This window comes from Prunus avium, chromosome 1 (genome assembly GCF_965620075.1).
Source record: "Prunus avium chromosome 1, drPruAviu1.hap1.1, whole genome shotgun sequence".
Classification (NCBI taxonomy): domain Eukaryota; kingdom Viridiplantae; phylum Streptophyta; class Magnoliopsida; order Rosales; family Rosaceae; genus Prunus; species Prunus avium.
In genome coordinates, this window is record NC_142284.1 from 482,261 (window position 1) to 494,473 (window position 12,213).

At 36.4% G+C, this 12,213-nt stretch overlaps 1 protein-coding gene across 1 annotated transcript; it reads left to right on the forward strand.

Annotated features, from left to right (window-relative positions):
• The first annotated feature begins 76 nt into the window (after positions 1-76).
• LOC110758954 (Beta-glucosidase, GBA2 type family protein) lies at positions 77-11,605 on the forward strand. Its single transcript, XM_021960939.2, has 18 exons — positions 77-1,063; positions 1,916-2,026; positions 2,177-2,233; positions 2,371-2,447; positions 2,536-2,635; positions 4,135-4,208; positions 4,985-5,085; positions 5,188-5,291; positions 5,460-5,513; positions 5,598-5,653; positions 5,739-5,777; positions 7,173-7,314; positions 7,534-7,718; positions 7,986-8,053; positions 8,219-8,291; positions 8,790-8,851; positions 8,997-10,176; positions 11,084-11,605. The coding sequence occupies exons 1-18, from the start codon at positions 983-985 to the stop codon at positions 11,343-11,345; spliced, it is 2,826 nt and encodes a 941-aa protein (XP_021816631.1). The 5' UTR covers positions 77-982; the 3' UTR covers positions 11,346-11,605.
• Positions 11,606-12,213: the final 608 nt, after the last annotated feature.

The following is a 12,213-nucleotide window of genomic DNA, read 5'->3' on the forward strand; positions in this document are numbered from 1 at the left end:
TATATATATATATGGGATAGTTAATAGTGGGCATCTTCCCTCATTTAACGGTGGACAATGAGCGGAATGGCACAGATTGTAAGTTGTACGCACAACGAGTGACGACGCAACAGCAAACAGGAAGAGCCCCCTCTCCCTCCCCCCAAACCTGACGACGCAACAGCAAACAGGAGAGAGAGTGACGACGCAAGCGCAACATCTTCCCTCATCTTCCCTCTTTCGCTTTCTTTTCACTCTCACTTTTCTTGCATTGTTTTGATTTTCTCTCATTTTTGGTTAGAATTAGAAGCTACGAAAGCAAGCGAAGGTTCTGACTTTTCACCCACGCGCTCTTCTTCCTTTCTTTATCTTTTAATTATAAAAAAACCCAAATACCAAAACAGAAGTCATAAACAGGAGGGCAGGAGAGAGAGGGAGAGGGGGAGAGAGAGAGAGCGAGTAAAGCGGAGCAGAAAGAAGCTCCACCTGGCGATCTGAGACACGTAGTTGATTGCAGCAGGCATTTGGAGACTGTTTGTGTCACAGGCGGCCGACTCTCTGCTCGCCACGACAAACTCTCAATCGCCTTACATCCTCACACACACAAAAGACTCTCAACTCAACAGACCCACCAAGCCACCAATCCATCCAATCCAATCAAATTCAATCAAATCAAATATCAATTTCAAAATCTTTGCTTTTCGAATCCCCAAAGTAATTGGATTCGGTGGAGCTCCAGCTCCTGCGGCTTCTTCTGCCTATTCAAATTTAAGATCTTGGCTGTGAAGAAAGCTCAAAGAAAGCTTCAAAGCTATTTGCTTGCTTGCTTGCCCTTTCGTGTACACTTATATTCGGGCTTTGCCGTTTTCTGGAGGTGGAAGGAAGGTCTCTGGGTCTTCCTTGTAATCGAATTTGGACGGCTTAATTTGGAGATATATTTTAACTGGAAATTCAGATAGTTTTTTTGTTTGTTGGGCTAGTGAATAGCTAAGAATTAGTCGACATGGTCAGTGGGAATTTGTTCCATTGTAGAAAGAATTCATGGCCGCCTGAGGAGTATATCAACAGAAACACTTTGCAGTTGGTATGCTTCTTCTTCTACTTCATTCTCTCTCTATCTTTCTCAAAACATTTGTGTTATTCGTTTGGGCTATGTTTGGTTGCCGAGAAAATGTAAGAGATGGGAGGAAAAGTAAAGAACTTACAGTTCTGATCAAGTCTAGAATTTGATCAACAAAGCCAGAGGGCATAGCTATACGCTTGTTCTCACTATTGAAGCCCAAATAAAATTGAAGTGCCTTTTAATTGTCTGGTCTTCATATGCACTTTGTTTACTTCTCTAAGGTGTTCGAACAATTTAATTGGAGTGGTGGAGGGGAGTTCCAATTAACTTGAACCAGTGGAGAAGAATCGCAATTAAAATATTGATTTATTGAACGTAGTTTCATCAAATAGCTTGTCTTGCATGATTGACTCATTAAAATCTGTGCCAAGTTTAAACTCAAAATTCTGCAATTTATCAAATGTTAATTCTACACATGCTTCATTTGAAGGACTTCTCATGCTTAATTTGAAGTTTTTTTACATTTGTTTTGGTTGTTGTGTACAATGTGGGAACATATCATGCCTGGAATCTCAAGTCCTATCGTAATGCAACATTTGTGTCTGCTACCACTGTTAGATTTTGGGTTATTAGTTGTCAATTTATTGTATCTAATGAATGAACTTTTAATAAAAAATAAATAAAACAATTCTCTTGTTCTTTGTGAATTTTGTTCAGCATATTTCTTACTGTGTAGTGTGTATTAGCAAGCAAACTGATTCTGAGCTATTATATTTTGTGTTTTTTGTGCCTTTTTGATAGGCGGTTAGCCTGTCAGGTTAACTTTACGCTGTACTCAATCTGATTAATTTTTCTTTTCATTCTTTTCTATAGTTTGATTTTGATAGCGCTGCCCCACCAGAACATGCCTGGAGGAGGAAGTTAAACTGCAATGCTAATCTTCTCAGAGAATTTAGTGTTACATTCAGGGAAGCGATAAAGATGGTCAGTGATTTGTTTTCTTCAATGTTGTCGACTAATAAATTCATCCTGTACATTATGATGTTTGGAGCTTTTTCAGTTTTTACCAATTTTCTAGCATCCACTTCATTGGTTAAATTTTTTTTAACTCGTGTGAAAATTTTGAATTTCTAGGTTAGGTTAGGTATACGCTTGTGGTCATATATCAGGGAAGAGGCTTCTCATGGAAGGGTAAAATCTCTCAACCTTCTAGACCTATATGCCATTTTGCCCTTCTTTACAACTGGTATTTCTATGAGTTATACCTGTCCAACAATTGGGTGAAGATACCTCCTTACAAAGGATGTTAAAATTCTTGTGTCATGCAGAAAGCACCTATTGATCCTTTTACACGAGAAAGTTGCAAGCCATCTGCAGCTCAGGGGGTTCCACTTGGAGGGATGGGGTATGTTATGAATCAATAGGTTGACTCAACTCTTTGAACTGTTATCTTTGTTAATATGATACCAGACATTTATCTGAATGTATTACAGAAGTGGCAGCATATCTAGAGGTTTTAGAGGCGAGTTCAGGCAATGGCAAATAATTCCTGGTACATGTGAAGGTTCTCCGGTCATGGCCAATCAATTCTCTGTAAAGTTCTACCCTTTATCCTATTTAATTGTAGTTTGTTGTTGTTCTTTTGCTTCTTTGGAATGCGTGTTACTCATGCGTTGATATTATCTGTTTCTTTTAAGTGTTCCTACTGTATTTTTATTAGTACACAACCATGTCAATTTTGCATCCAAGAAAATGTTATCTAATTCCTTTTCTTAATTATATCTTCCGTAATACCCAGACGATAACAGGTGCTAAGTACCTTCTGTGTTTGGATGTCAAATCAGGATAACCTGAGAGTCCTAGGAAACTCTTCCATATAAGTAACAAATAGTTTTTACTATTCTTATGTCATAAGCCTGGAGCAGGCTGTCAAGAATTGTTTCGACAGCAGTTCAAAGTTGATCTTCCTTAAAAGTTCTTGTTCTATATGCCGTTTTGCTTTCTAATTACATTGACACTAAAGTCAGGTGTCTTTGATAACTCAATTCAACACTGACAACGGAAAGTTTCAACAGATGATTAATTGTGTTTGATAACTTCTTAAATTTTTTTTCTCAATGCATCTGGTAATGGTATAGCATTAAAGATTTCAGTTTGTTTGATGAAAAATTTAAGCACCGAGTATGAAAAAATTACTGAAAATGTTATGCAATCTGTATTGTGCTGAATGTTGAATAGGAAAACATGTAATCCTTTATCATCATTGTTTCCTTCATTAGCGACTAAATGGTCACATATAGTGATATACATTACTATGATCATTTCTGCCATTGATATGGATTTGCCACTGCCATACCATTGTTAATGCCTTTAACATGTGCACTGACATTGTGTCTATGTCACCATCACAATTGCTGCCAGCTCCAGCAGTGCTGTTGGTATTGCCACTCAAACCATCAGAGTTTTGTTTTATGCCTGTGGTTTACTTTGTACGTTGTAGTGTAGAATCATGGTAGAAAGACGGCAATATTACCATATGGCTAGAAAGAGGACATCTTTGTAATACGTTCAAAAGGCAATGGACAAGGATTTATGTGGCAAAGCTTCAAATAATCAATCTATTTACTTCGGTCGTTTATCTGCAGATGGTTGTTACTTAATGTAGTTTCATACAGATATTTGATAAGGTGGTCTTGGTTAGGTGTGAGAGATGGTGTCGTGAAATTCATTGCCCAATATTTACCTAGCAAATTAGTAGTTTAAAAAATGATTTTTTTTTTCCGGGGAGGGAGGGGTTGAAAATTATGAAGGGATATGTATATAAGGGCTTGATGGCATCTTAAAACTTTAGAATCTTGGGATTGTTGTCTAAATGCTTACAGTCCAGCTTGGCTGCTCTTAGTACCTCAGGCTGTTACTGACACTGTATTCAGCTCAGAAATGTTAATGTTGTTTGCTTTTGTACAATATATAAGCAAAGTGAATATCAATATTTTATTAGTTATCTCTAGAGAAGAAGAAAATTGTTTTGCCCTATTGTCTTCAAATCATGATTTAACTCTGACAATTTGATTCATTTTGTGATGTTGCAGATTTTTATATCTAGGGATGGTGGGAATAAAAATTATGCATCAGTCTTGGCCCCTGGTCAACATGAAGGGTTAGGGTAAGAGGATAATTTTATGTTTAGAAACCATTTGTGAAAAACCATCATATGATAATACCCTATAAAATTCTACATGCTTCTTTACAATCTTTGACTGCAAGTCAAGACCAAGCTTTGGGTCCATATGTCATATTGAGTCTCCGTCTTCCTTTTTAGCATAAAAGGAAGTCTAAGAGGTCTCTCTAAATTGGCAAGTGAATGCTACATTGGCAGATGTTCCTTGGTTAACCTGGCCCCTTTGGAATTTGGTGGAATGCTTTGACACTTAGGTAGGAAATTGGCAACTCTTGCTATTAACATGATGTGGAGATCAAAAAGATACTTGGCTCTTATAACCATTTGGCAGACTTTCAACTTAGAGGGAATAACCACTCCACAAATAGGATTTGCAACTTATGTACAGAAATAGGGAAAGATGTACCAGCAAACCTTTAAGATTTCACACAAAAATCCTGATTTGACACAAAAATCCTGATTTGACATAGCACAGGAAAGAAGGAGAATTAAGAACTCATTAAAGCAACAATGAACATAAAACTGTATTGTTATGCAATGCAAGATTCGAATGTGACCTGGATTATCCCACCCTTTACCATGAGCTCAAGCCCATTGGCAGTTTCATCCATGTTATGCTAAAGTAGCTGGTTTGTATTTTCAGAGGGTTATTGATTTTTATTGGAATAAAATGCATCTGGCTTTTCAGTTTTGTTTATGGCTTCCTGGAATTTTGATGAATAGTGCATTCAATATCCTAATTTAATTTATTTCTTTTACAGAAAAGTTGGTGATCAGGGTATATCATCATGGGGCTGGAACCTGGGTGGCCAGCATTCCACATACCATGCTTTATTTCCGAGGGCATGGACCGTATACGATGGTACCATTCTTTCTTCGTTCCTCCTTTTTATTGCTCATGTATGACTTCCCCATTGCGCTGCTGTTTTAATTCACATGTTTTTTTCAAATATATTTATTTTAGGTGAACCTGACCCAGAATTGAAAATTTCTTGTCGGCAAATTTCACCATTCATTCCTCATAATTACAGAGAAAGCAGTCTTCCTACAGCTGTTTTTGTCTACACGGTATGCTCATTCAACCGGATGCCATACACATTTGAATGAAAAATATCTTTAGTTCCATAACCTCTTTGATGTATTTGACAAGCTGCAAATCTAGAAATCCTAGCACAAGATTTTCAATATGATTTTCTTTTAGTTCGTTTGTTTCTAAGACTCTTGTTTCTGATATAGTTGGTGAACAGTGGAAAAGAAAGAGCAAAAGTCAGCCTTCTATTTACATGGGCGGTAAGATTATATTTCTTCTGGAGTTGTTTCCAAGCGATTCAAAGATTGTTGGATATGTAGTAACTATTGCTTTTCCTGTTGTAGAATTCAATTGGAGGAATCTCACACTTGTCAGGAGATCATGTGAATGAACCATTTATGTGAGTAAATTTGGTGTTTGCTGTATGTTATTACGGAACCATACATATTTCAAATATATTCTGACTTACTTCTCTCATTTGATAGAGGCGAAGATGGAGTCTCTGGTGTACTTCTACATCACAAGCAAGTCATCAAACCTTATTACACTTTTGTGATGGTTGGTTTGCAGGTTTTTCTGCCCATACAGTGTTTTAATAGGTCAAAGTGAAGACCATGACAACTCCCTGCCCGTCTGTTGAGGCATATAAACCCCCAAACAAAGTGAAAGAAAGTGGGGACCATGAGGCAAAATAAAATGCTTCTGCATCAACTTACCACCTTAAAATCCATTCTTAAAATATCACGAAATGAATCAAAGAGTAAAACAAAAGTATGACAGCTATCATAGAAGCATTTAAGCATAAATATTTAAAGATTTGAAAAACTACCTCTTTAAGATGTATTAGGTGGAACAGCACAATCACACAAGCAAAAAATACTTAAAGGGGGTTTGATCGTCGTTTGATGCTAAAGTAAAATATGGTTGCTTATATATTGCAATCTTAAGATTAAATATTAATATCGTTTAGACATTCAACCATTGTTTACGATATTGGCTGATTGGTTTTAATTTTGACTGGCATGATTAATCATATACTTTTCATTAAGCATTTTGGTTTAATCTGAATTGGGTTTTCATTACATATGCCAATATGTTAATCATAGGTGTGGTAAATTTTTTTATTTTATTTTAAAAAAAGCATACTTGTATCTCCATATATAGGATTTCATAAAATAGCTGTGTTCTTGTTTTGGTAATACTGGAAGCCTACTGTAATTTGGGAATACCATTTGAACTATAGTCTACTACATAACTGATATTGTTAAATCATTCACGGTACAAGAATACCTCTTATAAATAATAAAATCTCTATTTGTGTCATGTTTTATTGTATCAAGTTAATGATGGATTCTTAAACAAATACGTTAATTTTCTATGTAGTTTGAACCATAAACAAACTTGAAATGAGATTCAATTTCACTCCTTCTCTATTATTACTCCTATTTTAATTGTCATTCATTTGTAAAAGTGTTGGCAAATTAATACAAAATTGTATATGATGAAAAAAATTGAAATTGTACTTCAACAAATAATTGCCAAATTATTTATACTTTGGAATCTTATTCATGCATTATTATTTGTTGCTATGAAATTTTTTGTTAGTTGAATGGTATAGTATGTTAAGCGCTTTCTTCTTTATTTGTTGGTGAAACATGTCATGCAACTGCATGTGTTAACAGTGGAATGTCTGCTGGTGAGCACCTTATTCAATGCCTATGCTTGTTTTTGTTCCATGTAGCAATTTTTAAAAATTCTGCTTTATTTTATCCCTTCAAATCTTAGTAACCTGAACAACCAACACAATTTGAGTTATCACGATGCATGATTCTTGCAAGTTCTTCTTGAGTTCTTTCTGCCAGTCACTATTCCCTAACAGTAGATTTTAATTGTTTCTATGAACTATGCATATGTTGCAGGACTGCAAAAGGGAATCCTCCTGTTACTTTTGCGGTAGCTGCATGCGAAACTCAAAACGTGAGTGTGACCGTTTTGCCATGTTTTGGGTTATCTGAAGGAAGTAGCCCTACCGCTAAAGAAATGTGGGATAAAATGGTGCAGGTATTATTTTCAGTGCTTTGGTGTTCTAATGCTATGTTAAGTGTCTCATCTTGCTCTGGCATTTAACTGAAATTCAATTGCTTGTCCTAACTTGAACATGTCAATTCGGTGATCTTGTTGATTAAATTTAAATTTTACAATTACTTCTACTTAGATTTCGTTATGCATACTAGACAATTTTTGTTATTTATTTAAAAACTTGTGCATTTATCTATCAAGGATGGACAATTTAATCGGGAGAATTTCAATTCTGGGCCATGCATGTCTTCATCACCTGGAGAGACACTCTGTGCTGCAGTTTCAGCTTCTGCTTGGGTGGAACCTCATGGGAAATGCACTATTGCATTTGGTCTATCATGGTCATCTCCAAAAGTAAAATTTTTGAAAGGAAGCTCGTACCATAGGTAAGTTTCTTGCAAATCTTCTTTTTCCCCTTGTTCCTTTTTGCATGTAATTAGAAAATTATTTTTCCCCTTGTTCCTTTGTGCATGTAATTTAAAAATTATGGGACTTTTGGGATGCTCTGTTTCATTACTTGTACTATAGCTAGTAGTATCCAGAGGAGCTAACTGTTTTACAAATGAATGCAAATGAGAGTTGTAATCTGGACAGCTAATAAAAAGAATGGTAATTTGGTTATTTGGTTGTTCATGTTTATAATTTTGTTTCAGGAGGTACACAAAATTCTATGGAACATCTGAAAGGGCAGCTCAGGACTTGGTGCATCATGCTCTAACAAGTATGTATCTTTTGTTTTTCAATTGAGACCTCTTTGAGCAACATTTAACCGAGACACTAATCTGTAGAAGTTTCCTAGATTTTACTTTTTGGCATTTGTTTCAAATTTAACAAGGGTAGTTGGTGTTTTGTTTTTGGATGCTGATTAGTCTTGAAATTTGGACAGATTACAAGCGATGGGAAGAAGATATTGAAAAGTGGCAAAACCCTATCCTCAAGGATGAAAAATTACCAGAATGGTAATTCTTAGTTCAAGCAGTATTTATCTTTTGTTTTTCTTAGTTAAATCGTAATGTTCTATCAAACAATAAAAAAAATTCTTATGGTTTTGGGTGTACACCCAACTAACAGTCCACAACGGTCTCCACTGAAAGCTGTTTCGAGCTTGCTCAAGTTTGACAAAAAAAAAACACAAAAACATGCCAGTGATTGGTCCCTTATATTATACTGCAGTTAATTTTTAAGAGATTGTCTTGTCAGATACCCTTATGAAAACCTGTCAGAAGCATGTAAATACTCTCTGCAAGTGTTGTGATTAAAGCATCACAAATCCATAACCAGGTCCATTACAAATGGAAAGACCCACAACAATGGAATCATCAAGTGAACTTTGTTAAGTTACTTTGCAATGCTTACTTGTCACTGATTGATTACGGGAACTTTTAGATATCTAGGACATAACCGAGCTATTTCTCGTTGCTGGTTTATGTACTTAATGCTGTGTACAATGTTTGCAGGTACAAGTTCACATTGTTCAATGAGCTCTACTTTCTGGTGGCCGGAGGAACAGTTTGGATTGGTATTCATCTATACTGATTTTCTTGATATTTCACATTTTGACCTAGCTTTAAGAATGATGTTGTGTGGGCACTAGCACTGGCCCTAACATGTACTTTTAATTGCTTATTACCTTCCCTTATAATAGCTAATGATTTTTCTTGCAGATTCTCCCTTACCAGTAACAAACATTAATGAAAATCAACGTCAATTAACAAATGTTGAATATACAGACGTCAAGGTTACTGAAGCTGAAGCCAACAATAAACAAGGCACAGTTGTTGAGAATACTGCAACTGGTCATCATAGGAGTGTAAAGTTGGATCCACAAAATGACAACGAAGATGTTGGGAGGTTCCTTTATTTGGAAGGAGTGGAATATATCATGTGGAACACATATGACGTGCACTTCTATGCTTCATTTGCCCTTCTTGAGCTGTTTCCCAAAATCGAACTCAATATTCAAAGGGACTTTGCAAAAGCTGTCTTATCTGAAGATGGAAGAAAAGTAAAGTTTCTGGCAGAAGGCAATTGGGGAATTCGTAAGGTTAGAGGAGCTGTCCCTCATGATCTGGGAACACATGATCCGTGGAACGAAATGAATGCATACAATATTCATGATACTAGTAAGTGGAAGGATTTGAACCCGAAGTTTGTACTTCAGGTGTATAGAGACTTTTCTGCAACAGGGGATATGGCATTTGGAGTTGATGTCTGGCCTGCTGTTCGTGCTGCAATGGAGTACATGGAACAATTTGACAGGGACAATGATGGTCTCATTGAAAATGATGGTTTCCCTGATCAGACCTACGATGCTTGGACAGTTCATGGGGTTAGTGCTTACTGTGGCTGCTTGTGGCTTGCTGCACTTCAAGCTGCAGCTGCGATGGCCTTTCAACTAGGCGACAAAGCCTTTGCTGAATGGTGTAAAACTAAATATTTAAAGGCAAAACCAGCTTTTGAGGAAAAATTGTGGAATGGCTCTTATTTTAATTATGATAGCGGATCAAGTAGTAACAGTAAATCTATACAAGCAGATCAACTGGCTGGGCAGTGGTATACTGCATCCTCAGGTTTACCTTCCCTTTTTGATGATTTTAAAATCCAAAGTGCTCTGCAGAAGATCTATGATTTCAATGTCATGAAAGTTAAAGGAGGCAGGATGGGTGCTGTAAATGGAATGCATCCCAGTGGAAAGGTGGATGAGTCCTGCATGCAGTCGCGTGAAATATGGACCGGTGTCACCTATGGAGTGGCTGCTACAATGATCCTGGCTGGAAAGGAGAAAGAGGCATTCACTACTGCTGAAGGTATTTTTATTGCCGGCTGGTCTGAGGAGGGCTACGGGTAAGTACAACACACACGCCAATTATTTTCAGTACAGTATAGTTGATGTATTATCACTCTTAATTTTTTATCATAAAAAAACCTATTCATGTTGTGTTTTAGATGTGAAAATGATGGACTTTAAAAAAAAAAAAAAAAATCCTAGTATTTATTTATTTATTTCAAGTTGATTATTTCCCTGTAGTCAACATATTTGTCCAGTAAGGCAGATATCAATTCTTCTAAAAGCATAAGATACTAGGAAAGGGCCTGTCGTTAAATGCAATAGTTCACGAAGTTCTTTAATGAAGTTGTTTATGAATTTGATTCAAATGCATTCTGGATAGTTTTCTGTGGTTAAACTTAAAAGCTGGGTAATGTGTTCGAGCATTATATACCAGATTAAGATTATGGATGTTTGCAGTAATCACTTCTAGGAAGTTATGCATTAATTAAATGCAAGGTTGGATAAAGATGTATGGTTTATGGTATTCAATTGCCAGGCCTTGATGTTCAACTGCTGTTGTATTTGTGGTGTACAGAAGATGTGACCCTCAAATTTAAGAACCTCTTGTAACCTCTATAATTCCGGAAAGGAGCTTTTTTCTCCATATCAATATAAGGGTTGAGAGTTTTATCTCCTATTATATACACTATATTTCCCCGCTTACACTTGCTTCCCCTTAATGAGGATAGTAGTATGGACCTGCACTCACTTCTCTTTAAACCTTAACAATAGGGTCTAAAATATTTGGCTAGTCTTAAGTTTCTCACATCAGTACTTGTGCATTTCTCCAGATCACCATTTTAGCATCATGTAACTTCTGTGGCGGTGAAAAATATCTTGAATTCTTTATCATATTGTGAACACAAAAAACTTATTTCTTTTGGCATGACAAATATAACTCTCATCTTCCGCTACATATAGATACGGGTTCCAGACTCCCGAGGGATGGACGATGGACGGCCACTTCAGATCTCTAATATATATGAGGCCGCTCTCTATTTGGGCCATGCAATGGGCGTTAAATCTGCCCAAGGCAATTCTTGAGGCTCCTACTATTAATATAATGGATAGAATACATTTGTCATCTTTCAGTTCAAGATCCTCTCAAAATGAGTCAGGTGTGAGAAAGATAGCAACCAAGGCAAAGTGCTTTGGGAATTCTGTGTTCAACTGTGCATGCTGATTGTAACTTGTAACATGGACTGTATTGTATAGAAGTGTCTAGCAAATCTTTGCTTCATCGAACCCTGTCGCTGTGAATTAATATATGCTGGGAGAGGTTTGGGGAAGCCTTGGCGAAATAGCCAAATAGGTAATAAAAGATTGAGTTGTATTTCATTTACATGATATGTACATCAGTTTTCCTTTTGTCATTGAAATTTTTTGTTGTGACTAATCAAAAGCAAAAGTACGGCAAGTGATTTCCTTGTATTGGTATCTGAATTCTGAGATCTAAACTGGAATGCAATGCTGAAATATGATGTGGGTTTGTTTTTGGGGGTAGATAGCAAAACATAATCATGAAGCTCAACTTTTCTTGAAAAAATAATTTATATTTTCAATATCGTTTCATGTTCATGAGGCACCATTTGATTGAGTAACTCGAAAGTGGTACGCAAGCCTCTTATTATCCTTTTGCTTTGGACGATAACTGTCTTTGACTCTTTATTGAACTTGACAATAACAACCCATTAAGGATTTGGATGGGTGATATTAAAATGTGACAAGGTTACAATTCATCACTGCCCCCACCCATTATATATACCAAAAAGAGTTAATTCCAAGAAGGAAAACAATAGCAAACCTTCTTCTTGTCACTCTTGTGGCGGTCCCTATTTTGCTTTTCCTTTTGAATTGTTCACCTCTTTTAGCAAATTGTCCATGAACATCACAAAGTTCACAACCGTAGTGCGGGTTGTCTTTGTCTCCCAGGGAGACTTGTACAAGTTCCAAGTGGTGAGAATTTGGTATGAGAATACCCCTCTTCGTTTTTACTTAAAACACATGTAAATGCAATTCATGAAACTTGTTAGGGATATGATGTATAAGAA

Coding starts and splice junctions, on each gene's coding strand:
- LOC110758954 (XM_021960939.2), top strand. CDS start 983: ATGGTCAGTGGGAATTTGTTCCATTGTAGAAAGAATTCATGGCCGCCT. Junction 2,636..4,134: donor TCATGGCCAATCAATTCTCT/GTAAAGTTCTAC, acceptor GTGATGTTGCAG/ATTTTTATATCTAGGGATGG. Junction 8,292..8,789: donor GATGAAAAATTACCAGAATG/GTAATTCTTAGT, acceptor CAATGTTTGCAG/GTACAAGTTCACATTGTTCA.